Here is a 27615-nt window from a genome sequence, read left to right as displayed (position 1 = left end):
CCCGTCTATGCCCACGCTTTTCCTGGCCTGAGCTCTGGATGCTTCCAGAAGTTTATGATTATTACTTGATACTGATGAGCCTCTTTTTTCCCCCAGTTGCCTGATCAGTGGGAAAAAGCTGTGATCAGTGTCTCACGCCCAGGCAAGATCCCCACAGGTAGCCGGTGTGGCAACACAGTTCCTGATGATGATAATCAGGTGGTCTCACTGTCACCTGGATCCAGGTTGGTATAACTGGATGGGCAAAAGGAGAGGAAAGAAAAAAAAAAAACATTTAAAAATTGAAATAGAAAAATGTCACATTTTCAGTTTGCTGTAGCCTCTATGAAAATAGGTGAAAATTCATTTCCAGTGGGTTATAAAAACATTTAGTAGTGTGTCTGTAGAATCAAAGCTCTTAAGTTTATTCTCATTTTCTGATATGGTTTGTTCACTGAGTAAAGGGAGGGGGAGGTGTTTGCACAGCCTGTCAGTGAACACTGCTTTGGCTCTTTACCTTGCTAATAACCTTTTCCAGTTCTGACTTGCACAAGCCTCCAAACTGCCTCTCTCACATCACAGCTTTTGTTCTGTTGGATCTTGGCTGCTTTCCGTTATCTTGATTGCTTTATGGGGCACCTGAAATGCTTTATGGTGCCGTATGTTTGAAGTAAGGATTGTTTCCTGTTCCTCACTCAGATATGTTGTTCTCCCACGGCCTGTGTGCTTTGAGAAGGGGCTGAATTACACCATCCGCTTGGAGCTGCCCCAGTACTCCTCGGTGGACACGGAGACAGAGAACCCATACACACTCATTGACTCTGTGAGCAGAATTTATTTCAGGGATTCTCTTAAAATCCTGAAAGTTTGCATCTCCTCTGGCATGTGTCTGTGTAAATTCAAAGTAGTATTTTGCAGTGTTGTTCCTTGCAGCTGAAGCCAGATTTCAGCTGAACAATGTAAAGCAATATAGGTTTCTTCAAAAGTTCCTCAAAGTATGTGAGTTGTTTTTTTGCTAAGAGGCTTTTGAGGTGGTTTACAGAACTGCAGCTAGTGCATAGACCTGTAGTTTCTTTGGGGAAGCTAATGTGTGTCATGTAGGTCATGAATATCAATGTCACTGTCAATTTTTTTCTTCAGAATGTATAGAATTTGGTAGGTTTGGTTAGAATTTGTCAGATACCAGAAGTATTCCACCAAAACTAGAGAAATACTGTCATTTCCCTTCCAAATTCTGTCTGGCTGTTTGTTTTTTAGCCAAAAAAAGGTTAGAAACTGGGATAATACTGAATTTTCACAATTTTGGTGGAAGCTATTTATAAGTAGTGACACTTTGTCATTGTAAAATTGTTTTGTAGCTTGTTCTCATGCCATACTGCAAATCACTGGACATATTCACAGTGGGAGGCTCAGGTGAAGACGTGGTCATGAACAGTGCTTGGGAAACTTTCCAAAGATACCGGTGTTTGGAAAACAGCAGGAGTGTTGTGAAAACTCCCATGACAGATGTCTGCAAGAACATAATATTCAGCATTTCTGCACTACTGCATGAGACTGCTTTATGTACGTAACCATCTACTTGTAGGGCAAACCATGCCTGGGAGCTGGATGGCACTTGCAGGCAGAGCAGTTTGCATGGGGAAGGTGTGTCTGTGGGATGAGGCAGGGGATCATGTCCTGTGCCACAATGCTCACTCTTTCCAATGTTTTTCTCTGCTCAGCATGCCAGTGTGACCCCCAGGGCTCTCTGAGTTCAGTGTGCGACCCCAATGGAGGACAGTGCCAGTGTCGTCCCAATGTTGTTGGAAGACAGTGTGACAGATGCGCCCCTGGCACCTTTGGGTTTGGGCCAAGTGGATGCCGACGTATGTTAAACCCTTGGCTCTGGGCTGTGCTCTGGTTGGGACCCTGAGTTTATGGCTTGTCGTGGAAACTCAGCCCCTCTCCTGCTCTCCTTACAGCGTGCGAGTGCCACGTCCGAGGCTCTTACAACGCCTTCTGCGACGTGGAGACGGGCCAGTGCCACTGCTTCCCCGGGGTGTATGGGCGGCAGTGCGACCGCTGCCTGCCCAGCTTCTGGGGCTTCCCCAGCTGCCAGCCCTGCCACTGCAATGGCCACGCTGACGACTGCAACCCCTACACTGGGGAGTGCCTGAGCTGCCGTGACCACACAGCCGGACACAACTGCGAGAGGTATGGCACGTGTGCCTTTTCCCTGGCCCCTCTCCTTCCCCACAGCAGGGTGGGTGCAGCAGCTGTTCCCCCTGGTGCTAGTGCTCAGGTGGGTATGAAGCCACAGGGAAAGTTCCTGGGCCCTGGGAATCAGAGCAGTGCTTGTGGTCCTGGAAAATGATGGGAGTGGGGATCCCCTCTTCCCTGCCCGCAGCCTTGCACCTCACAGCAGTACCTGTGTAAGTGACCCAGAGCACGTTGCAGGACCCCAGGCCTTTAGTGAGCCATTGCAAGCCTTCTGAGAGGCTGACATCCAACCGTGGGTCTCCTGCTCTTACACTGGTGTAAACCAGACAAATTTGTGTCTGTGGACACAGCTGCTAGGAGTGTGAGTGGTAAGGGACAGCCACAGAAACCACTGTTTCTGCCCTTTGGTTCTTCACAGTGGTAGAAAATCTGAGCATGGTTACAGCAAGGCTGCAGTGTGTTTCCCTGTATGCTGTGTACCCTCTTGTGCAGATGCCAGGCTGGCTACTACGGAGACCCCATCCTGGGATCAGGTGACCATTGCCGCCCCTGCCCTTGCCCTGATGGCCCCGAGAGTGGACGCCAGTTTGCCAGTGGCTGTTATCAGGATCCAGTTACACTGCAAGTCGTGTGTGTCTGTAGCGTGGGATACATAGGTACTTGGTGGGAGTATGGAGGGGTGGCTGGTTGGGTTGAACCTCTCAGGGAGAAGGGTATGTGTGTATATGAGTTAGATGTGACCACAGCACCAGCATCAGTGGGTTGCTGCGGGGGGGTTGCCTCACCTGGAAGGTGGCAGGGCAGAGCGACTTGTACAGGTGATGCCAGCGCCAACACGAACCTCATCTCCAGCAGCGTGGTGAAGGATGACCAGTGGTCAGCAAAGGGTGGACAGGACAGCACTGGATGAGCAGCATGCCTTGGGGCCCTGGGTGGTACCATCCATGCTCTGCACCAAGTTGCCGTGGTCTCACCAAGTGCAGTCTCTGTTTCTTTAAACGTGATCCAGTTAATGCCCCCCACTAATGGTCTTTATTGCCTTGCTGATTATCGGGCTGTGCACTAGCACTAGTGCTGGCAATTCCCACTGTGCCTGTTTGTTCAAACAGGCAGTCGATGTGATGAATGTGCGTCTGGCTTCTTTGGGAGCCCCGATGAGGTTGGTGGCGCCTGCCAGCCGTGCCAGTGCAACAACAACATCGACACCACTGACCCAGAGGCCTGTGACAAGAGGAGCGGAGCGTGCGTGAAGTGCCTGTATCACACCGAGGGTGAAAACTGCCACCTCTGCAGGCAGGGCTACTACGGGAGCGCCCTGCAGCAGGACTGCAGAAGTGAGTGGGGGACACGGCTGCAGCCCTTGCACCAGCCTTGTCAGGGGCAGCAGCAGACACCTGAACACTTTTTACCTGGGAGCATTTGGGGTGAAGGGAAAACCTTATTACTTCCAGCTGGAGTTGCCTGCAGCTGGGTGGGGCTCCTGGGTGGGAGGGGGCCCTCTAGTTTTAGAGGGAGGACAGAGACATTTTCTGAAAAGAGGAGGATTTTGCAGGAGGGCAGCTTTTAACCCTCTTGTTACTGGTCTCTGTTTATCTCTTCTCCAGAGATAAGATGGTGGGGGGAGGGTTTAGCTTTTATTTACACCAGCTCCCTGCAGGTGTGCTCAGGCAGTGGGAATGAGGGCCATGACAGGAGGCTGAAGTGGATGGTGGGGAGGCAGACCCACCTCTCCTGCAACACCAGGCACAGCCCAGCAGGACAGGCAGGTCACTGAGTAGGAGAGCTTGCCATTGGCCAGTTGGTAACTTCAAGCGGATCTGCCACCATAGCTCACTGACAGGAGCTGGGCAGACCTGGGCTTCGGTTGTACAGAGGGAGGAAAAGAGAAGAGCAGGGAGGGCTGGGCTGCTTGAATGAGGGACTCCTGTGGCCTTGTGTGTGCTGAGGCAGAAACTGTAGAGGTGGCCAGCCTCAGACATTATGAGGACTCTTGGGCAGTGCTGGGTGTCATTCAGTGTTGGGTCAGCCAGGCCTGGCCGCTGGCATATGCCCACACCTCTGCAGACTCAGAGAATAAACTAGATATGACGTCGGGGCAGTCTGGTAGCAGGAGGGCAGGTTGACATGGAGGTGCCATGCTCTTTTCCTCACAGAGTGCGTCTGCAACTACCTGGGCACTGTCCGGGAGGACTGCGAGGGCTCGGAGAGCTGCCGGTGTGAGGCGGCCACGGGGCAGTGCCGGTGCCTCCCAAACGTGGTGGGGCAGACCTGTGACCGCTGTGGCCCGCACACGTGGCGGCTGGCCAGCGGCACCGGCTGCGAGCAGTGCGACTGCGACCCCGCGCGCTCCCTCGGCCCAGCCTGCAACGAGGTGAGGGAGCACGGGCGTGTGCCCAAGGTTTGGCCTCTGCTCTGGTGCAGTGCTGAGCTGCTGAGGGGCGCACATCTTCTGATGGGTCTGTTTTTTGGTTTTGGCAGTTCACAGGGCAGTGCCACTGCATGCCAGGCTTTGGAGGCCGGACCTGCCGGGAGTGCCAGGAACTCTTCTGGGGCGACCCAGCGGTGGAGTGCTTAGGTGAGTCCAATCCTGGTGCCTGCTCCACCTGCTCCTTTTGGAAATGTCCATGTGGCTGGGCACACCATCACACCCTGGTTCACTAGGACACCCCTGGCAGGAGCAGCCCACTCGAGCCTTGGAAAAGAGGGAGGAAGGCATGGTGGGGTCTGCCCTGCGGTTTTGGCGCCTTTTGGGATGGGACGTGAGGCAGGAGGTCAGCCCTGTGCTTGTCTGTGTTTTTCTTGTCTGACCTGTATTTAGAAACAAACCTCTCTGTTTAGAAGCAACTCTTCCTTAAGAGTAAGGTTGCTATGCTGTCAGGTAAGCCAGCATGGTAAGGAAACATATCACAAACATTTGAGTTTGAGAACTGGTCTGGAAACCAGTTCCCTTTGCCTTTCAGTTGTATGTAGCTGAAGACCACTGTCTCTTGTGTCTTCTTACAGAGACTGGCCCTGAATAAATAAGGTTTTTTATTTAGTAGGAGACTTTCTTTATATTTCACATGAAAATAAAGGAGAAAGCAGAGACCATGCAGTGGGTTAGCCATAGCTACATGCTGCGAAACAGAGCACTGTGAAGTAGGTTGTTTAGAAAACTGGATGGCCTCTGTCCTTTCATTATAAACAAGTCTGTTCATTAGCTGGAAAAGAAACTTCAAACATTGTCCAGACCAGAACAAACTTATATCTCTGATCTGTTCAAATAGGAGCCTTTGCCAAGAGGGTTTGCAATAGATGAAGGTATTTTTTCCTGCAGGGAGGAATGTGCTTGCTGTGGTCTTTAATCAATCCCTTACAATAGAGATACCTTAGAGGCCATTATCTTGGTAGATAGTCAAGTCACAGCTACTTAGTTACTGCAGCAGATGAAAGGACTGGGGAATTGTCCTAGTTCCTGTGTACATATTGGGTTTCTTGGGGAAAAGGCTGCCTTTCGAGGCTGTGTGTGTTCTGACATGGTAAGGGGTGTGCTGACCCTGCTGGCTCCAGGGCAGGGATTGTCTCTTGGTATCAGTTGTCTCCATCAGGGTTTATTGATGGAGTCCATCTGCATACCATATCAGCAGGATTTTGCAGCATACCAGCATTTCTGGTCTCTCTTGGAGTTTCTGCTGTCTTTTGAACATGTGAAAACCTGTTTTAATGTTTCTGAAGTAAAAAGAGAATATATTCTTCAGAGCCCATTTTTACCATGCAAGATCTACACTCCCCTTTCAGCCTGCCATCCCTTCTGTGCCCTAGTGATAGAGGAGCCTCACTCAGCTGGAAACGCAGATTTTCCTTCATGATTACATCCAGCAGGAGGTCTCTGGCAGGTGGGGAGAGCTGCTGCCCAGGGCTGAGCAGGGGCAGTCTGTGGTGTGATGCTCTGGACAGGCTCCAAGTGTGGAACACATCCAGCTGGGTGGTGCTGCAGACTCTCCCTTGTGTGGTGGGGTCAGTGCCTCCTGCCTGTCTCCTATCTTTCCTTGGCAAGGAGACAATTGACTTCTTAGCCCTCATTTAGCCCCAGGGAGTGAGTGGTGATGTTCAGGCTGGCAGACATGCAGCTGCTTCGTGGGCAGGTAGCAGTTCTCAGGGGTAAGTGGGTTGCAGGCGGGCTGGAAAACCGTGCCGTTTAAGGAGCTGCTGAGCAGTGTCCCTGGAAAATAGCTGAGATCTGGCCTGCAGCCAAAGTGAAGCTGGAACTGAGACAAGGCTTTGTCACAAAGATGTCTGCTCCAGTTGCAGGGGAACACTTGGGCTCCTGGCCATGCCATTTGCCACCTGGTGTGTTCTGGCTGGCCCAAGCAGCCAATATGGCCACATTTTGTGCTGCATTCAGGAGCAAAATAGAAACCAATCTGGATGGGGAAGAGCAAAAACTCTGAACCATGTGGGTGTGGATACAGTCTTCACTGAGTTGATGCAGAGGTGTGGACATCAGTCCCAGTGACTCCAGGGTGGGATCCTTCACTCTCTAGGACGAGTGGCTTCTGCTCAAGGTTGGAAACCGCAGGGTGAATCAATTACTCCAAGGACAGTGATGTGTGACCTCTTCACAAGAGGTCTTCAGGTTGTTGGCATCAAGAAACACAAGTTCCTGATGAGAAATGGGGACCATACCCCTCATGTTGCTTTGACAACCTTTAAAATTCTGAAAAAAATCCAAGTGCTTGCAAAAAGCTCTGGACACAGCTGTGTGGAGATGTGCAAAATGGCCCATCTAGGACAGGCTGCAGCTCCCCATGGGTTCTCGGGCACTTGCAGCAGCTGTAAGCTGTGGATGTGGCCCAGGGTCCCAGTACACTCCACTGGAAACCAGGCACTAGGGCACTCTTCCCTGCCATCCCCATTGCCAGCTGCTGCTTGTGACTTCTTTTCTAGAAACCTTGGTAATATCAGAGATGGTGAAGCAGGAGCCGGGGAAGGCAGGGTTTTGTACCTGCTCTGGGTGCTTTGATTTACAGTCTGTGCCCCCTGCGGTGGCAAGTGTTACCTGATGTCTCCTCTGTGAGTGTCCACAGATACCACACTGGCACCACACTGCTGGGGCAAGCTGAGGTGGGTGCCTGTATTTGGACAGCATCTTGAACCCACAGCACTGGGTGCACTTCAGCACCCACAGATGTCCATGGGGCATCACACACCACAGAGAGGCTGTAGGCTGGGTCTTCAGAGACAGCTTATTCCCCATACTTTGAAAAAGCACAACATTCTCTCACTGAGTTTGTCATAATGCCTGAAACAAGCAAAGCAGAAGCATAGAGGATGGGGAAGAGTGCAGCATTTCTCTCTTGGCCTCATGCAGGTCCCTAGGAGGATTACAGTGAGCAGGAGCTGTGCTGTGAGCACTGCTCTGGGGGCAGTGCTAGCCCCTTGGCAGGGCTCTTCTGCCATTGCTCCAGCCACGAGCTGCCTGCAGCTCCGTATGAGCCTGCGTGTGAACGCGTGTGTGTGTGCATAAAAATCCTTCCTGAGGTAGTAAATAATAGCACTACAGAGTTCATCAAATGCAGGTCTCTGAGGCATTCTGCTGGAGCTTTTCCAAAGCCTGGCAACTACAGTGCAGGACTCGGCATGCCGAGTTCTGCGCCAGCCTCAACCCGCAAAGCACGTCTGCAGCAGAAGGTTCCAGGCTCCTGGGAGGCCTGAGATGTGGAGTGGCTGCGTATGCAGCTCAAACAATGCCCTTGCACAGTAGATACTTAAAGTTTATGTTTCATCTAATATGAAGGAGATGACAATTTTACTGTCATTACTGTTTCAATAAATTGAACAAACAGATCAGAGTGCAATTAGTAGGAGGTACTGTGTGAGATTGGAAGTTAGGTGGTGTTGCTATAGCCCCTTCAGAAGCATACCAATGTCAATATCTTTCTGTGTTGGACACAAGTATCAAATCCTATAGCAAAACCACAGATTTTAATTGAACTACGAGGAAAAGGAAGTAATGTTTTTCATCAAATACACACTGCATACATTGACAAAATGTTGTTTTTCTTAGTTTTTAGTCTTTGTTATGTGGCTGGTGCAGAAACAGCTGTTTGCTGCAAATTACCCTATTGCCATTTAAGAAAAAGTTTTATAGTCTTAAATTGGAACACCTGGGTCTTAAACTAGTCACATAGGCTGCTTTTATAGGCCGTGTTTCTGGTGTTGAGAGAAGACTACCTGGTGTCTCGTTTCCTTCTGTGAGAAGTGTCTAAAGGAAGTCAGACAAATTCTATACTAAAGAAAATACAATTTCCACTTTGAGTTTCATAATTTTAATTGACCTAGGGTCATAAAATATTGTAATGTATATTGATTGTTTCCAGAAGGCTATCCTTTTGGCACAGTCTGCTAGCATGTTAAGATGTAGCACAACTCCAGTATTTTAGGCTGGGATCTTATCTTAACATTCCTACTGAAAATCACAATGCTGATGAGTTAGCACTATGCTTGCAGGGCAACTTGAATCAATAGCTGATTATTCAGAAGAAATTTTCTAGCTCTGCAAAACTTTCAACCTTACAAATTGCTGAATGGTTTTCTTATCACAGTGCCTCGCTACCACTGGGAAATGATGCCAGGAAATCATGTCTGAACAAAACCTGTGTGTTTTTTCTGCAGAGGAGTTAAACATTTGATGCTCGCTGCCCTCAGTCTCAAGCAGTAAAGGAAATATTTCTGGAAAAATTATTCCTCTTTGGTGTAGGGTGATGTACAACACTTGTTTGTTCCTGGCATCCTCCAGTAAGGAATTGAACACTGATACTGGCCCATTCAATATCCATTCTATTACCTCTGCTGTCGTATCAAGTGCTCTGACACACATGAGTTTAAATTAAGGGAGGTGCAAATGTGCTGCATACTGAATTACAGTAGTTTACATGGAAGTGAGTTCTAAATATTTAAAATCAGAGGGAAAGGTAGCAGATCTGTCAGAGCAGGTGAAAGATAAAGCAATTCATAGATCCTTGTGAGCTTAAAGCAAACCTCTCAAGCTAGTAATTTGCTTCTTTCGGATTTCTCCTCTTAGGTTTGTACAGGACTGATTTTGATATACATTTGAGTGTTACTTCTATCTTTAGGATGAGGAAAAAGGAGGAGGAGAAATACACTGATGAAGGTGATACAAAAATTACACGTGGATACTCAGTGCTTGCATGCACATACGTGCACATGCATTTATGAACAGATACTGCTACAAGCCTTTATACTCACAATCTGCTAATCAGCAGATCCTGACTGAAGAATTTGGCTAAAACTTTTGCTGTCAAAAATATGATTTCACTGAAGTTGAAGTATGCCACAAAAGAATTGCTGATTGAGTTACACGCTCAATTAAAACAATACACCCAGTTCCAAAATGACATTTCAAAACAGAAACCTATTGTTTAATTTACTAAATGCTCCTTTGAAAACCCTTACATCTTGGGCCAGTGATTTCAAAAGACTTCTTTTCCTCCACTGTGTTTTCCATGGGAGGTACTGCAATGTCCTGCTCTGCTTACAGATTTGAAGCCTGTCTAACACTGATCTTCAATGCAAGCAGCTGTGTCTGCATTGACTTGCAGCCCTTCACCTTGGCCTTGGGCCATCTGTCTGCATGAAGGGAGAGCGATCAACCATTTGTCTTGAAGGCATTTCCAACTCAAAGTGGTCAAGGCATCCAAGTATCTTGAAGTAAACTCAACATGTACGATTTTGCAGTACAAAATGAACTACTTTGCCAATTTCTTGTCATGTAGGCATGGGGAAGCCACATAAAAGGAGTTTACAGGACTTGGTCTTTCCTTACACCACATATACTATGATAAGTAGAGTATAAAGCTGTTGGTAGCTACTGAGCCGTATCTGAAACACTTCTGCATCCCTAGTCATGCCTATATGTTTCTTGTTCTTGAAAAAGTTTGGATTAACCAGGCATATGCTAACACTGGATGTGTTGTAGCTACTCAGGTTTTACATCAGACTTAGGAGTGTGCTGGTTGGGGCCAAAATCTCCCTGAGTGAAGCAATACTTTGCAGATGGTGTCTGAGTTAGCCTGTTTAGGTACAGCAGAAGCAAAACTGCTGTAACAGCAGTCTTAGTCCTGGACAGCATCTGAGTTACATCATGGCCACAGGAATAGCTGGACATAACAGAGGTATTGGAGGAACAGGAATTCTCCTCTGGCTAGAAGTGATGGTGGGGTGCTTTGGTCAAACACGATACTGGGCGTGATGTGCTGGATCATTCTGACATGGTGTTTGCTCTGTTTCTAGGAATCAAGGTATCTCTAGTATTCACATCAGTTCGTTGGCAGTCACAATTGAATGTCACAGGAATCCTTTCGGTGCATGTGCACCCACCATCATGAATGTTGGATGCATAACTTGGATGTTCTTCCATGAGCTATTTGCCAGTCCTGTGCCAGTCTTTTCTGGTCTGTGCCAGCTTGGAGGTGCTCCTTTCCTTTCACATATATCCTGCTGCTGTCACTATGCCCTTGTCCCTTTAGGACGAACTGTGCCCTTCAGTCAAAGAGACTGAAGCCAGCAGGTTCTTGGCAGGCAGGCACTGCCTGAGGCAGAGGTGAAAGCTGGCACTGAGCTATTTGCCTGGTGGCCTGCAGTGTTCAAGGTGCTCCTCACTGCCTAGAGGACTTTATATGATCTTGGCTTGGGCTTGCTTTCTTTCTCTTGAGAACTGGCCACAATCAAAGTGAATGGAGGGTTTGATCCCCATCGTGCTATAAAGGGAAGGTGCTGTCTTCAGTGGCCTTGGACATGCTGCTTGCTGGGATGTAAAAGGCCTGGTGGTGGTGTCCAGGGCACAAAGTACAGGACTCATCCACTAGAGGTGTTAGAGATGGTTAGGGTTTGAAAGCTGGTGTGGTCCTGTGTATGGTTAATGTCTTGGGAGGATCATGAAGAAAAGGAAGAGCAAGTATGAAACCAGAACTTTTGAAAGCCATTTTATATACATTTCATTCAGGGGACTGAGGTAATTCAAAACCAGGATTGCCTGCTTCTGGGATTGATAGAAAATCCTAAAATGGAGAAATAACCCACAGTAATGTTTCTAGTTGCCTTTGTACAGTTTTCTCACAGTCCTGCAAAGCTCGGTTTGGGAGTTTTATAGGACTGGAAATGTGATGATTCTTCCAACTGTTGTGCTGCATTTAGAATAAATTACTTCTTTGCTCTTATCATCCCCTCACAGGCAGCTGTGGAGTTTGGGTTTTCACTTAGCAAACAAGTTAGTACCTAAATTCTTTTCTCTTCTTCCCTAGCATTTTCTGGTTCCAGAGATTTTGGAATCCACTTTGCCATGTAAAGACTACTAAAGCCATGTCATCTGCTTTTCCTGAATATGCAGGTATTCAGGAGTAGAATTACCAATATGGGGTTAGGGTTGTTTTTTTTTTTCACATTAAGCCTTTTAAATCCACAAGTAAATATAGTGATCTGATTTGCCAGCAGCAAGTATTCATGTAACTTGATCAGACCTCAGGATCTTTGAGAAAAACCACATGCCATTTAGCCTCTTTCTATACAGAGGAATTTGGACAATTCATCATTATACCAAGGGCCTTATTAGTTGACAGAAGGGTTAACTGACCTTCAAACAGGAACTCAACGGTTTGCCTGCAGGGAACATATTCCATGGTGAGTTGACTACTTAAGCACTTTCGATGTAAAGTAAAAACAATCTCTTGTGTCAGGGTATAATTCAAAGAACAAAGGACCATTTTGCTCAATTGTGCAGGCAGCAGAAGTTATTTTTGTCTCTTGCCTATCATATTCACATTGTACAAGAAAGTCGTTTTGTTGAGGAGTGATTTGTTCTGATGAGGCTCTTCATGTAATTTTTGAACTGAAGACCACCACTGTGTTCTGGCATTGAAGCAAACAATGTCCAGTCTTGAAAACGGCTTTGTGTTTTGCCCTGTTTTCAAGGGGGCATTTGCTTTGGGTGTGTGAATTGATTTATGGGCCTTTTTGAGCCATTTACCTCCTTTGAGAATGCCTGGTAAATGGATGTGTAAGTGAGGGGTTTTATCAGGTATGCCAGTTCTTTTCCTGTTTAAGGAACATGTGCTTGACCTGCTTTGGGTGCACTCTGCTATAATGGTAGATAGATGATGTGCATATTTTCAAAGCCTCTCTTTTTGTTGTTTGCTGCTGTCTCTTTATTAAAAGCTTTGCATGTTGATGGTGTCCTCTGCTGCTGCTGCCTGCTGTGTAATTAAGGAGGTCAAGTTGGCAGCATGGAAATGCTTCTCCTGATAGCATTATTGCATACAAAGCATGTCTGTGCTTTCAGCAGTGACAGTGCATCACTAAGTTAATTGAGTAACTTCTCTCTTCGGTGGGTTAGTGCCAAAGAAGTGCATTTCAGGAAGGAGTGAATACTAACCCCCAAGTTGGTGCTTGAAGTGTGAAATAATTTATATATAAATATACACATCTGTTAAATGTCCTCATTCCCACTTGAGGGTGAGAAACAGCATGTAGGCTCTTGGTCGTTAAGACCTCGGGCAGGGCTGCCCATGACCACATTCTTTGTTCTATTCCACTTGTCACTGCCAGATTTTTTCTGATTTTCTGTATACCCAAAACATCAGCCCAAATGCCAGACTCCTCAATGTGTGTTGTGAATGTTTTCCCACTGTCCATGGCAGGAGCATGTTCTGAGCCAGTCCCTGTACCTCTGCCTAGAAGATCTCACAAGGGCTTTTGCTCCATAGATTTGTCCTGTTCAGCATTTAGCCAGTTCAGCATTTAGCACCCACAGCGCCTTATGGAAGGGAGCTTCTCCACTTAACTAAGTGCTGTGTAGTCAGTTACCTTCTTTTAGTTTGCTTTTGTGGGAGGCGCAGGGGAACATGGTTGGGTTTTGATCTGCAGGATTCCTCAGTTGACTGTTACTCCTGTTCTGGAGGAGACAGTAAATGGTTGTTCCTAAATCTATTTTCCTTTTTCACTCATGGTTTGCTCTTAAACCCTCTGCTACGTGCCTGCCTGCCATTTCTTTTCCTGTCCCGAGAGCCTTGCTCTACTCACTCTTCATTGCAGGAGTGAAACTGGGATCTTTGTTTTCACTTGCTATCCAGTTGACATCTGAACATTGCCACAAGTGGTGTCCATCCTTGCTTCATTATTGTTCCTATTTCCGAGATGTGCAAATCCTGGTCTCCCCTTGAGTTATTTCCCTATCTCTTTCCCCTTTCTCATTCACACTTGCTTCCCCCATACACAAGCGAATTACATCCATAATTAGCTTTTTATAATTCACTGACTATGTCTGTATTCATTTTGCCACTTTATTATAACTGATTTTCTTTCCACCCTGCCAACGTCACAGTCATTTCCCTCTCCAGGGCCTTCACATGTGCCTTTTTCTACTCCCAGCATGCGATTGCAACCCTCATGGCATCCAGACCCCACAGTGCGACCGTGCCACTGGGCAGTGCATCTGCAGTGAAGGGGTGGAAGGGCTGCACTGTGACAAGTGTTCCCGGGGCTACTCGGGCTTCTTCCCCGACTGCATGCCGTGCCACCAGTGCTTTGCCCTCTGGGACGTGATCATCAGCGAGCTGGCTAACCGGACCCAGCAGTTCTTGGACAGGGCTAATACCCTCAAAATCACTGGAGTCACTGGCCCATACCAGCAGACGCTCAACACGCTGGAGGAGAAGCTCACGGAAATTAAAACCATCGTCGCTCAAAATCCAGCAGCTGAGCCCCTGAAGAACATTGGGAATCTCTTCGAGGAAGCAGAGTGAGTACACTTGTAGTTACATGGATGAGTCTGTCGTGGGAAGGAGTGGGAGTTCCAGTGAGCTGGGATTTACTTGAGTGACTGATGTCCCCATGCTGGGCTGAGGGCGCTCTAGCTCCGCTCCTCTGGCTGGGCAGGGATGCTGTGCTCCTGGGCTGCTGGAGCACCTCGCCATGCTCAGCCCTGGCAGTGAGCATCCATCCCGGGAGCAGAAACCTGGCGGGGCAGGCAGGAGCAGCGCAGCTGCCACGTGCTGGGCTGGGGTTGTCCTGCCCCCCCCTGCTCTTCAGGCAGCTAATTACCACAGAGCCACTCATGCTTGCCTTGTGCTGCCCCGGGGCAAAGGACAAACACAGCTATTATGTGAGAGAATAAAGAGTGGGAGAGATTAAATTCCTGGATTTCCGCATGTAGCTGATGAGTTGGAAACTTGGGCTCCTTTCTGAACTCTGAGCACGTGTGGGGGGGGAAGCATCAGATTTATAACAGGGATTGTTTCCATTTTTCTCAGGGTGGAAGCCTTGTATATTTTTTTTTTTTTTTTTAGTGCTAAGCATACAAAAGATGGTAGTCTGGAGATGGGGCAGTCTAACATTAAAGTAGGATTACAGAGGCTTTCTAGCCCTGTCTGCAACTGCTCCAGCTTACTTGTGCATTGTAAAGGGAACTGCACAAAGCAAAGGGGCGAGGATTAAACCACGAATGTCTCAATTAGGAATAGCTTGTGTCCTACAGCTCCTCTCCCTCCTGCTGGAGAGCTGGGGATTGCTGCTGCTTTTGCGCTCTGTGTGTATTAAGGGAGGCCAGAGCAGCTGAGGAGCTGCTTTTCCCTGACATACCTTATGTGTATCTGTTCTTGCTCCTCTCTGGCTGTATTGAAAAGTACTGGGCTTTGGAGGAGTCCTGGAAAACAGCAGGCTGTTGGGCTATTGAGAGAGATGTAAATTGATCTTAGATCTTAAATACTGCCTTGATTCTTTTAGAATGAGGAAATGCTGGGCTTGATGGGATCACCATGGATGGGAGTAGCTTCCTATGCCCACTTCTGTTCCACAGCAGCCTTGACATGTAATACTCAGTTGCTTTTCCTTTTAGGGTTATCCCACTAGCTAAAGCCTGCTCCATGGCTCACTGAGTGAATGCTTAGAGCAGGAGGTTTTCCTTCATAGCCCTGGTGAGGAGGGATCTTTACAGAGAGTTTAAAGAATCCATTGTGTTAAAACTAAGCCTCCCCCCTTCCTGCTTCCTGAAGTTCAGATCTGTCCGATGAGCTCGTAGTAATCAAAACTACATTTGAGCTGTGTGGGATGGGAAGCAAATTATGTATGGATCATAGTAGTCAACTCTGACCTATGCAGTTGCCATGATACAAGAGCATTACACCAGTCCTCTGGAATCTGCCTCCAGTTAATCTTACACAAAGCAGCTGTTTTCTGAGCGATTTGGTGCTTTGGGTTTTCAAATGTGCTGTAGATTAAAAAGTAGTTTTGTGTAATAAAGGAAACAAAACAGTATTCAAGGTAGGCATGTTGTTACAAATCACTTGGAGTTCCACTGAGGGAGGACAGGTCCTGCCATGGGAGAAGATGGGTACATCTCTAGCCACCACTCTTCAGTGATATATGAGGCGTATGACCCTTCCTTCTCCCCCTGTTGAGTCCTGTGCCTGTTTTTCAGAAAGCTGACAGCAGATGTTACAGTTAAGATAGCTGACATAGAAGAAAACTTATCAGCCTTAGCAGCAAAGAGCAATAGCACAGACACTGACCTGAGCGCGCTGGAGACAGATGCCAAAAGTCTTGACCACGTTGTGAAAGAACTTGCAGAGCAGCTAGAGTTCATCAAGATCTCTGATGTTCGGGGTAAGTGTCACAGGGAGAGGGAGAAGGCAGCAGGGTGGCCAAAGATTTAATTAGTGCATGGATTTAAGTACCAGATTAATCTTCTAACTTGCAGTAAAACACAGTTCCTCAGGGACAGGTTCTTTCTCTGCATTAGCAGAGTTGCTGATGCAGCAGGAATTTTTGCCCCCTCACCCTGTCTCTTCCTCTGCACATTGCAATGCTGGCTCAAATTCTTGGGGCACAGAATCATCTTAAGGTGTTGTGCTACCATCATTGTAGATGAGACACAACAGCAGAAAGTGCACCACAGACTTCAAAATACACTTGGACATCCCCCTTGCTCCCCCCAGTCTGTAAAATTGCTGTTTCTGGTTGAAAATAGAGAGCTTATGGTAAAGGGCCCAGTTCTTCTGAGCCACCCAAGCCTTGCATGTCCATTGGCACACTGAAATGGACCAAGAATCAAAATTTGCTGGAGAAAGAGGAATGTCACCAAATTATTTGGAAAGCTGACTTCAAAGAAAGTATTTTTTTAATTTTTCTTATAAATTTCCTGGTTTGCAGGAAGTCTTAGATTGGTTCCAGTGAACATGGGATATTGCAGAGTGAGGCAAGTAGTATGTACAACAGGGGAGTCCCTGACTTTTGGCATTCTGCAAAGGAAAGCTGCCCCAAGGTGTAGGGTATAGCCACCCCCATAGAGTCCCTCACACCCACACAAGGCCTTTCCAGGAGTTGTCCAACATCAACAGTTCCATAAATCAGCATCTTTCATCAAGCAGTTGTTTCTTAGGAAGGCTCTAACCAGTTTCCAAGCAGTGACTCCATAAGCCAGACATCCCAGGACAAGTAACAAGAATTAATGGGATGAGGGAATCCTTAGAACACAGACTGTTCCCCTAAAAACTCTAAAAGGCCATATCTCCTTTTGCCCTTAAGGCAAGCAGAATTCAGTCACTAGGGTCAGAGAAAGGCTTAACTTCAAAGTCCAGCTTGACACACCAAGCAAAAAAGCAACCTTTTTTTTCTACAACAGGCTGAATTCTGCCATCCTTGCAGTGGCACTAAATGCAGCTTCCAAGGCCAGCGTTTCATTTAGTGTGATGTATCACTAACCCCGATGTGTCATCTGCTAACATCTATAACATACATTGCTAGCATCAATACTATACATTACTTCGGGTTACTTAACAGAGTTCTCATCAGCTCCCTCTGATTTCTGCAGGAGCCTTGGATAGTATCACCAAGTATTTCCAGATGTCCCTGGAGGCAGAGGAGAGGGTCAATGCCTCCACTGTTCATCCCGATAGCGCTGTGGAGCTGTCAGCACAAACGCGGCAGGAAGTGGAAGACTTAATCAATGAGAAGGAGGCCCAGTTCAGGGCTAAACAAGAGGAGCAGTCGCGCCTTCTGGATGAACTCGCCGGCAAGCTGCAGAGCCTGGATCTCTCCGAGGTGGCTGAGAAGGTACATGGCTGAGAATTGCTGGGACAGAACCCACAGAAAAACCAGAGCTGGGTTTGTGACGAAGCAGCAGGTGGGGAGGAAGCGTAGGGCCAGACAGTGTGAGATGGGCAGTTGGCTCATGAAACATGCACCTTGCTTGGTTGAGCAACCCCCCGGTTTTATGGGCTAGAACTGGGCTGTTTAACTGGTGGGCTCTGAGACTACTGGCTTTCAAAGACCAGCCTTTCATGTTGGTCTTCCTCCTACTCTTCCCAGCCCCAACAGAGTACCTGTTTTTGCATCACCCCTGTCCTAATCTAATGTCCTTTTCTAGGGATGGAGTTCCCATGTGCAGAAAAGTGTGGCAAATCTGCTGGGCTGAGAGCCATCCTCTTAAGCCTATCCCAAGTTCAGTGCTTGCTTTCCCTAGCTCCCCTCTTCCCTTCTGCAGCTCTGTAGGGTACGCTCTGTACCTGTACAGCGCCTGGCCATGCAGCGCTTCTGCTCACACCAGCAGGTCTCAGCATCACCCCAAGCTCATCCTCCTGCTCCAGACAAAGCAGAATTTACAGAGAGCTGGAGTCAAAAGGGCATTTTCTCTGTTGAAGGTGCCTGCTCATCTGTAAATATGATTAAGGGTGGCTTTTTCTTGGGAGAGGCTGGGTGTTCCCTCAGTTTCTCTTTGAAGTTGGCCAGCTGCATTCAGTGAACAATCCTTGAACAACCCCGAGTGAAGCCAGGCTGCAGGGCACTGCTCATTAACTCCCCTGGGCAGGCCAGTCTTGTGGTAGGAGTGAATTTTCACACACTGATTCTCCCTTGTCCTTTACAACTAGTCATCCCTCCCACTCCCTCAGCCCTCCTTTTTTCTCTGGAGGGAAGAAAGAGGCATCTTTTTGTTTAGTTTCTCTTCCCCTACATTCCTGCCCTGACTGTTCTTGGGGCCTGAAAATCTGGGGTAGATGTTTATCAAGGCAGTAAATACTGAGTTGCTTGGAGGTGTAATCATGAGACACACACACATCTTTCTGCTTTCTAGCTACTGCTGGGTTACATGCCAAACAGGTAAGAGGGACTCATTTACACTTCACAGGAGACAGCTGCAGCTAACTTGGCTCAGGCCCTAGGTTTTCCCAGGGAGGTTTTTTGGCTGCAAAACCTCAGATAGTGACTATGATTTGGCAAAAAGAGGGGGGGCAGGAAAAGGTAAAAGAACCTCACAAGAATGGGGAAAATAATTTTCCCTCTGGTTAAATCATCTCCTTCGTTATCAAACAATTGACCAAGTAGTGGATAATTTTCAGTGCGATGTTGCTGATGGAAATAGTTTCACTTCTTAAGAAAAAAAGTTTGCTCTGAAATTTTGTGGTAGAATAGTGTCCTACTGCAGCCCCCTTGCAGCCTAGCAATGGAAATCAGGCTGTGACTGCTTCCCTTGTCTCCTGTGTCCCTGCAGACGTGTGGCACTGCTCCGGGAGCCTCCTGCGCTGAGTCCGAGTGCGGGGGTTTGAACTGTCGAACGGATGAAGGAAAGAAGAAGTGTGGAGGCCCCAGCTGTGACGGGCTGGTGACTGTAGCTCACAATGCCTGGCAGAAGGCTATGGATTTTGACAGAGACATCCTCAGTGCCTTAGCAGAAGTTGAGCAACTCTCCAGAATGGTAATATGCCAAATCAATTGTTAAGATAGTAAAAAAGAAAAAAAAAATCTTTCTGTTGTAACACAGACACTAATTGGCAAAGTATGTGCTGGTTTTCTGCAGAAAATACTTCTTTTGAGCTGTGTAACTTCATCATGCTTGTAAATATCCTCAGAAAGGGAGCTTGCTAAAGTGAAGTTTCATGTATAACTAAACATCAGCCTGAGTTGTTTAAACTAGCACTGGTGGTATGGATCAGGGCCAGCTTCCAAGTGTTCTGTGAGTTTTATGAGAAAAAGCATTCCATGTTACTATTACTTCTGACTCCAGCTGAATTGTTTTAAAAGAAGCCCTAAAGCATAAGAAGATAAGCAAGTGAGCCTTCCTTTTCCTCTCTTTAGGTTTCTGAGGCAAAACAGAGAGCAGATGAAGCAAAACAAAATGCACAAGCAGTTTTGCTCAAAACCAATGCTACAAAAGAACAAGTAGACAGAAGCAATGAAGATCTGAGAAATCTTATTAAACAGATCAGAGACTTCCTAATGCGTAAGAACCTTACATTTTAATTGTATTTTAATTCTGGGTTTGTAAAAACTAGCTTTACATCTGCATTATCTTCCAAGGGTTAGTGCAATAGTTATCATCCTTCCCCCCACCTCTGCCAGGCAGACAGTGTGTATGATGAAATCTGGAAATAGGAAAACTAAGAGAAAACCAAGATAATAAGAAAGTGAGAGCAAACTGTGACATGTTCTTGTGTGCATTTCAGCTGAGGCTGTTGTACTGCTGTACTTGGCCAAGTATGTCTGTAAGTTCTGGCTAGAAAGACAAAGTAGTATTAAAGGTGAAGGAAGTCAGAAACTGAGTGTTTCTCTCTCTGTAAGAAAGCAGGTAAAGGTTAAATAAGAGCCTTGTTCACCAGCAGCCCATTCCATGCCTGACTATGCTGGGAGCACAGATGCATCTACATGCAGCTGTTGGTTTTGTTTCCTGTGGGTTCAGGTCCCCCCAGGCGTGGTGCAGCTGAGCATCAACATCTTCGAATGGCTTCCAAGAGACCTATGCCAGCAGGGCCTATACACCTGCTGGGCCTCTCCTGAGAGGGAAAGTCTCACCTTGGGAAGTAATTTTAACACCTTGATTTTCCATAAATCTGGGGAGGAAGTCTTCCATGATTTTCCTTCTTAAGGAAGCAGCTGAACAAGAATTTGAGGGCTGAGATGTGACAGAAGGAAGCTTTTACTCACATCTTTGTCATTTGTGTCCATCTGCTAGAAGACAGTGCTGACCTGGATAGCATCGAGGCAGTGGCTAATGAAGTGCTGAACATGGAGATGCCAAGCACTCCCCAGCAGCTGCAAGCCCTGACAGAAGATATTCGTGAGCGTGTAGAAAGCCTTTCTGATGTTGAGGTCATTCTGCAGCAGAGCGCTGGAGACATTGCCAGAGCAGAAATGCTACTGGAGGAAGCTAAAAAAGCGAGGTAGGCATCCCTGTTTCATCTTTTTGTGTCAGAAAATGCAGTTTAACTTTTCCCTGATGTAAATTCTCATTCCTTCAGTAAGGGGCAAAACCAGCCTGGTGCAGCATACATTCTTTTTCCAGTTCCAAAGTAAGAGCATTTTTAGCATTAACAGAGTCTTGCTCCACAGCAAAGGTGCGACAGATGTTAAAGTCACTGCAGACATGGTGAAAGCAGCACTGGAAGAAGCTGAAAAAGCTCAAAATGCAGCTGAAAAAGCCATCAAACAAGCTGATGAAGATATTAAAGGAACTCAAGACCTGCTGACTTCAGTGAGTTCTTCATGAGTATTTCTTAAGATAATAGAAACAGCACCAAGTCTGGTGCTTTTAAACAGATGTAAACCTGTCTAAGGAAAGCTCTTGGGTACTGCAAAGCAAAGACTGCAGTTAAAATGTATCTAAACCATTCCTGCCTTAACATCAGCTTTTGAGTGAGTGTGACAGATGCTAGGGGACTGTTTGCTCATGAACAAACCCAACTAGACAACAACAAAAAAAAACACCAAAAGGCTTTTCTCACCCCATATCCTGCACCAACCAAGTTCAATGAGCAGGACTGTTGCCCTCTAACACAGCAGGTCTGACAAGACCCCTGGCAAGCCCCACAGCTTGTGTATTGGTATGCTTAGTGTCATCCACCACTGCAGCACCAGACTAAACTAAACAAATGCTGGATTGAAGTGCCAAGTCTTGTCAGATAAAGTATTTTCAGATTTCATCTCAAAGCCCTCATGAGACCACAGTGCTATCTATACTTATGAAGCTTGGTCAGTTTAGAAGCTTCACAAGTCTGTTATCACATGATGGAGTCAAATGTCTGAAATTTTGTCAGTGGTTTAATCAACTCTTGCGTGTATAATGCAATCAAATACTTTTAAACCATATTCCTTAATGCTTTTGCAGCCCCATATGTACTGTTCTCAAGGAGTGAGCTTTTTCACCCTGACTGCAATGGGCCATTTTTTGGAAAACTAAAACACTGTCTTTAACTCAGATCTATGGACGCAAACTCAGTAGTTGAGCAGGGTTTATGGAGAAAGTTTAGTATTATATCCAGTGTCTTTTGAAAGTCTCTCATCCTTCTTTCTCTTAGATTGAATCTGAAAATGCAGCATCTGCAGAAACACTGAACAATGCTACCTTACGTCTGTTTGAGCTAGAGAAGAGTGTTGAAGACCTTAGGCAAAAGGCTGCTACAAATTCAGAGAATGTGGGAAATATAGAAGACAAAATTACTAGTGCAAAACAAAATGCTGAAGAAGTTAAAAAGGTGAGAAGCTCAGGAACAATCCTAAGGAAAAGCCAGCAAAACTCCCCCAGGTTTGGCTAAAGGGACATCAGTGAATGCATGTGATCCATCACATTTATTGTTCATATTCTGGGGGTAAAAATTACTCCCAACATTTATGCTCTTACCAAAGATATCTACTTTTTACTGTGGTATCAGACCCTGAGAGAGAGGGATGTATTGAGAAGTTTTCAGGTTCTGAAATAGATGTGGGAAACCTGTCACACTGTCAGCCTTTCGTAGATAGGTTTCTGTTCCTCAGCTTTACTATCTGTCATAGGAGAACTGGTAATTTTTTTTTCCACTTGTATAGAGTATTTACAATTCTAAGACAGCGATAGGTTCAGGACAAACAAACCAGAATTTGGCATATACAGAATCAAGCAACAGGAAAAATAATTATTTTAACATAAAACTGAAGTAATTGCTAAATATCAGAGGCAAGATTTTCTCTGTGAACATATGGCATTGCTCCCAATGTTTGCTACATAATTTTGTAATAGCTAAAGAATGTTCATTAACAAAACAGTTGACCAGTCTGCCAAAGGAAGTTTCATTGCTCCCATCTCTTGTCTGTAGTTAGCCCCCCAATCTCCAGAGAGCCATTTTCTAACAGGAGAGCTGCATTATCCATCAACTCAACAATATCCAAACACTAAGTAGTATTTCAGGTGCTGTTAAGTAACCACAAGAGAATTCCAGTGCTGCTATGGTTTGTTGTCTTGCTTAATGGTTGAATTTAGCTGGGCCATAGGACTTCTTAATCTTAACCCTGTAACAAAAAGCACAGCTGAGAAAACAAGCTCACAACTTCTCGAGCACCTTCACCAACGGCAGCTAGTTCAGTTCTTCTTACTGAAAGGGTAGCAAGGGTATTCCTCCCCAGTTGCAACCACTCAGCCAGGAGCAAGGCCATGTGTAGCTTTCCACCTGTACTAGGGGCCCTGGCTTCCATTAGTTACAGAACCCTGTAACTGAATCCCATAAATCTCTGCCAAGTGCCAGTATTGAAGCTGTAAAACAGCCACAGATCTGCAAAAGAGTAACAGATGAGTCTTCACCCCAGCTCTTAGTCTTGGTCAGGAAGTAGAATATACCCTCACACTGTTTCTGCTTTTGTTAACCGGGCTCCCAGCGAAGTCTCTCCTTGCACCCGGATCAGTAAAGGACAGAGGGAGGAAATGCCAACTCCCCCTGTACTGGCTTCGCACGGGCTCCATCTTGTGCTTGAATTTGGAACAGGTACTCAACAGCGAGCTGAGCGGCAAGTACAGAACCGTGGAAGAGCTCATTGCCAAGAAGACAGAGGAGTCGGCTGAGGCCAGGAGGAAAGCAGGTGTGCTGCAGGATGAAGCTAAAGCCTTGTTGGCTCAAGCAAACAGCAAACTTCAGCTGCTCAAAGGTAAGGCTGTTCTGAGGAGGTAATTTGGCACCTTAGAACGTGAAGCAATTTCACACTGTTAAACCAGCTATTCATCAGCAGAAGGGGAAAAGAAAAGGTACTTACTTGTTACTGAGGCATGATCTGCTTTCCTTACTCTTATGGACACAATACAGTCTTTTGAATCAAAGATATCCATAAAATAAGCTGAAACTTACAGGTGAGACACAAACTTCTGGCATGGCACCTCTCACTGTTCCCAGAACCACCACAGGGAAAGAGCAAAAACTACTCTGCTTAGGATGAGGACTCATCTGTTCCAGCACGACGCCCATCTTCAAGCAGTACTCCCCCCCACCCCACCCTGGAAAGCTGTTAAAGCAAAAGCTAATCAGGACACAGGAGTTCCAGTGTACAGATTAATTTAACATTTACTGTTGACAATGAAAGTTGATTGAACCAGGAAGAGGCAATCTGCCCCTTGCTACCAGGGGCAGAACTAAGTTTTCCTTCTGGTTTTGCCAGGCCAGGAACTCATTCTTCCCTTCTTTGCTACTCCTGCAAATTACAGTAACTTGCTGAATGATCTTAATCATCATAAGCTAAAACATTTCTCCATTCTGTAAAAGCCACCATAGAGCAAAGAATGACAATTATTTTAATGCTCAAAGTATACTTTTAGATTTCCACTTTTGGAAAATAACTTCCTTGTTCCTTTACATCCCCTATGTTAAAGAAACAAAAAGTTGCCATTCCAGCCTTTGGGAGTTTTGTGGGATTTTTTGTTTGGTTTTTTGCTATTTGTTTGTTTTGTTTGGGGTTTTTTGGGGTCTTCTTGGTCCCAATCAGATTGTCTTCCACAAAAAAATAAATTTGAATAGTAGTTTATCCATAACTATAATGATTGACATTTCACTGCATTAAAACACCATGAATTAAGCTGGTTTTCCCCTTCCTTTGCTTACAGATTTGGAAAATATGTATGAAAACAATCAAAAAGTTCTGGAAGACAAAGCCAAGCAGTTGGTGGAGCTGGAAGAGACAGTTCGCTCCCTCTTACAGACAATCAGCCAGAAGGTTGCTGTTTATAGCACCTGCTTATGAACAGGAATGGGAAGTGCTTGTGTTCAGGATGGGGTTTACAAGTATTATACTAGTTCTTTTTGACATTACACTAAGACCTGATAAGGTGAACAGGTTTTATATTGACTTTAACGTCACAGAACCAAAGACAAGTAACTTTTTGATGTTGAAAATAAACAATACTTTTGTATCACTATATGTACCTAGTATGACTCATTAAGTTCCTTCTTATTTGCAGTAGCGCCAATGGTACCTCAATTAATCCTTTAGCAAGTCTTGTTCTTAAACTGGTTAGAGATCTAATAAAATCTTGGCTTGAACTATGTAATTCTAAAGAAGGGTTCCTATTACTATGAAATATAGGATGGTGACTCAGACTAAATTACCATGGAATGAAGAAACATCATCCATGTGTAGTTAGTTATGCCACAGTACTCAAAAAGGATTGTTTACCCCCTGCATGATACCCATTTAGGCATAAGACCAGTTTCATGTCACTGATTATGAAACACTTCATATGTAAAGTGAAAACAGAGGTCAGCACTGAAAGTGTAAATGCACCAAATTTATATGATAAACCAAGCTTGGAATCATAAAATACGCAGAGTTTGAAGGGGCCCACAAGGGTCATCAAGTCCAACTCCTGGCCCTCCACAGGATGCCCCAAGAGTCACCCCATGTGCCTGAGAGCATTGTCCAAACCCTTCTTGAACTCTGTCAGGCTGGTGCTGTGACCACTGTCCTGGGGAGCTGTTCCAGTGCCCAACCACTCTCTGGGGGAAGAACCTTTTTCTAATATCCAACCTAAACCTCCCCTGACACAACTTCAGGCCATTCCCTTGGGTCCTGTCACTGGTCACCACAGAGAAGAGATTGGTTCCTGCCCCTGCTCTTCCGTCAAGAGGAAGTTTAACTGCAATGAGGTCTCCCCTCAGTCTCCTCCAAGCTGAACAGACCCAGTGCCCTCAGTCGTTCCTCATATGGCTTCTCCTCAAGGCCCTTCACTGTCTTTGTTGCCCTCCTTTGGACACTCTCTAACAGTTTGTCTTTTTTATATTGTGGTGCCCAGAACTGCCCCCAGCCTCACTTGAGGTGAGGCTGCCCCAGAGCAGAGCAGAGCCAGACAATCCCCTCCCTTGCCCGGCTGGCGATGCTGCACCTGATGCTCCCAGGACAGGGTTGGCCCTCCTGGCTCCCAGGGCACTGCTGACTCAGGTTCAGCTTCCCATTGACCAGGACCCCCATGTCCCTTTCCACAGTGCTGCTTTCCAGCATCTCATTCCCCAGTCTGTCCACATATTCAGGTGCAGAATCTGGCACTTTCCCTTGTTGAACTTAATCTGGTTGCCAGTTCTTAACTGGTGCCCAGTTCTATAATTTGTCAAGGTGTCTCTGCAGGGCCTTTCTGCCTTTGAGGGAGTTGACAGCTTCTCCCAGTTTTGTATCATCTCTGAACTTGCTCATTATCCCTTCCAGTCTTGCATCCAAGTCATTCATGAGGATGTTGAAGAGCACAGGGCTGAGAAGGGAGCCCTGTGGAACCCCACTAGTGACAGGTCCCTGGTCTGCTGTCACCCCATTCACTGTAACTGCACCCAACTCATGAGCCAGTTGCTCACCCATCACGTGGTGGGTTTATCCAGCTCTGTGCTGGACATTTTGTCCAGAAGGATCTTGTGAGAGACAGTATTGAAAGCTTTACTGAATACAAAAAGATCACAGCCACTGGCTGCTCTTGATTTCCTTCATAAAAGGAAATCAGGTTTGATAAGCAGGACTTCCGGCACATGAAGCCATGCTGGCTCTGACTGATGACTACATTGAAGTTCAGGTATTTTTCGATACCTCTCAGAATAATCTCTGTAAGTCTACCAGGCACTGAAGTGAGACTGACAGGCCTGTAGTTTTTAGAGTCCTTCTCGCCCTTCTTGAAAACCAGGGACAATGTTCACCAGCTTCCAGTCAGCTGGACCTCTCCAAATTCCCAAGACTGCTCAAAAAATTCAAGAGAGGTTTTGTGATGACAGCAGCAGCTCTTTGAGGATTCTTGGGTGTACCCCTTCAGGTCCCATACATCTGGAGGCATGCAGCTGGAGCAGCAGATCCTGCATAATTCAGGGTCAACTGGGAGTTAGTCATTGTTGCAGTCATGGTCCTCCAGCTCAGGCCGCCAAGACCCCCTTGGTCCATCATTTGTATCGATGACAGAGGCAAAGATCATGTAAACACCTCTGCCTTGTCCCTGACCCTGTCTGTGACAATGTTATTTTTCCACTGCCTGTTGCCATTAATATATTTGAAAATACTCTTTTGTTGTCCCCCTCCGTTCTGGCACCTTTAAATCCAACTGAGCTTTGGCCACATTAATTTTCTCCCTACGGCATCTCAGTATTCTTCCCATCACCTGACATGCTTCCAGTAGGCATACACCTTCCTTTTACATCTTGTTTCCAAGAGAAGATTCCTGTTCAGCCATGCCTTTTGCCTCACCTCCTTGACTTCCAACACTTGGGAATTGCCTCTTCCTGTGCCCTTAGAAGGTGAGGTTTAAAAAGTGACCAGCACTGATAGACCCCAGCACCTGAGAAAGCCTTTTCCCAGGGGACCGACCTTACTAATTCCTTGAGCAGCCTGAAGTTCTGTTTTCCTCCTGTCCAGAGCTGAGTTTTTACTGGCACTTTTCCTCCTGTCACCAGGGATTTTAAACTTGATCCCTTCATGGTTGCTGTGACCAAGATGGCCACCACTCTTGACTACTTATGAGATCTATTCTGTTAACAAGCAGTAGATAAAGGAGGGCATTTTTCCAAGTCAGCGCCCTTAAAGCCTGTTCCATAAAGTTGTCATCCAGGTTTTTAGGAATCTTCTGGCCCAGGTGTGATACTCCCAGTTAATTTCTGGCAAGTTGAAGTTCGCCCATAAGGTCAAGGGCAGTTGATTTGGAAGCATCCCTTATCTCCTCAAAGAATAATTTGTCCACATCATCATCCTGGCTGGGAAGTCTATAGCAGACTCCCACAATGACATCTGCATTATGTGTCTGCCCCTTGATTCTTACCCAGTCTCTTAATGGTGTCATTGCCAGCATTTTAACCCTTCTATCACATACAGTGCCACCCCTCTGCCTCTTCTGCCCTGCTGAAGAGACAGGCTGAAGAGCCTGTCACCATCCAACAGGCATGCCAGTTACAGGACTTATCCCACCACTTACTTAAGGTTTCACTTACACCAGTGATGACAAATCTATGGGACTGGGACAAAGCCTCAAGCTCCTCTGGTTTGTTCCTCATGCTGCATACATTAGTGTAGAAACATTTCAGGAAGATGAGGCCTTTCTGGGAAAGAACTACAAAAATTCATAGGGCATGTAATGTGAATCAGTTAAGGAGCTGTACACGGACAACTTTAACAACAGCCTGTACTTACACAGAATGTGTG

At 46.3% G+C, this 27615-nt stretch overlaps 1 protein-coding gene across 1 annotated transcript in view; it reads left to right on the top strand.

Moving 5' to 3' along the window:
- LAMB1 (laminin subunit beta 1) overlaps positions 1 to 24375 on the top strand; it is a 42398-nt gene extending 18023 nt beyond the window's left edge. The window contains exons 15-33 of the mRNA XM_068994961.1: positions 97 to 224; positions 679 to 802; positions 1338 to 1542; positions 1701 to 1844; positions 1941 to 2172; positions 2671 to 2834; positions 3288 to 3512; positions 4332 to 4549; positions 4657 to 4753; positions 13603 to 13972; positions 15650 to 15834; positions 17042 to 17283; positions 18719 to 18922; positions 19303 to 19447; positions 20177 to 20384; positions 20554 to 20695; positions 21519 to 21695; positions 22956 to 23115; positions 24062 to 24375. Coding sequence (XP_068851062.1) covers positions 97 to 224; positions 679 to 802; positions 1338 to 1542; positions 1701 to 1844; positions 1941 to 2172; positions 2671 to 2834; positions 3288 to 3512; positions 4332 to 4549; positions 4657 to 4753; positions 13603 to 13972; positions 15650 to 15834; positions 17042 to 17283; positions 18719 to 18922; positions 19303 to 19447; positions 20177 to 20384; positions 20554 to 20695; positions 21519 to 21695; positions 22956 to 23115; positions 24062 to 24198 — 3507 coding nt within the window. The 3' untranslated portion in view covers positions 24199 to 24375. The remainder of the gene's footprint in view (positions 1 to 96; positions 225 to 678; positions 803 to 1337; positions 1543 to 1700; positions 1845 to 1940; positions 2173 to 2670; positions 2835 to 3287; positions 3513 to 4331; positions 4550 to 4656; positions 4754 to 13602; positions 13973 to 15649; positions 15835 to 17041; positions 17284 to 18718; positions 18923 to 19302; positions 19448 to 20176; positions 20385 to 20553; positions 20696 to 21518; positions 21696 to 22955; positions 23116 to 24061) is intronic.
- The last annotated feature ends 3240 nt before the right edge of the window (positions 24376 to 27615 follow it).

This window comes from Aphelocoma coerulescens, chromosome 1A, assembly GCF_041296385.1.
Source record: "Aphelocoma coerulescens isolate FSJ_1873_10779 chromosome 1A, UR_Acoe_1.0, whole genome shotgun sequence".
In the NCBI taxonomy this organism is placed as follows: domain Eukaryota; kingdom Metazoa; phylum Chordata; class Aves; order Passeriformes; family Corvidae; genus Aphelocoma; species Aphelocoma coerulescens.
Note: the sequence above shows the minus strand (reverse complement) of the source record. Positions and strands in the feature narration are given on the sequence as shown.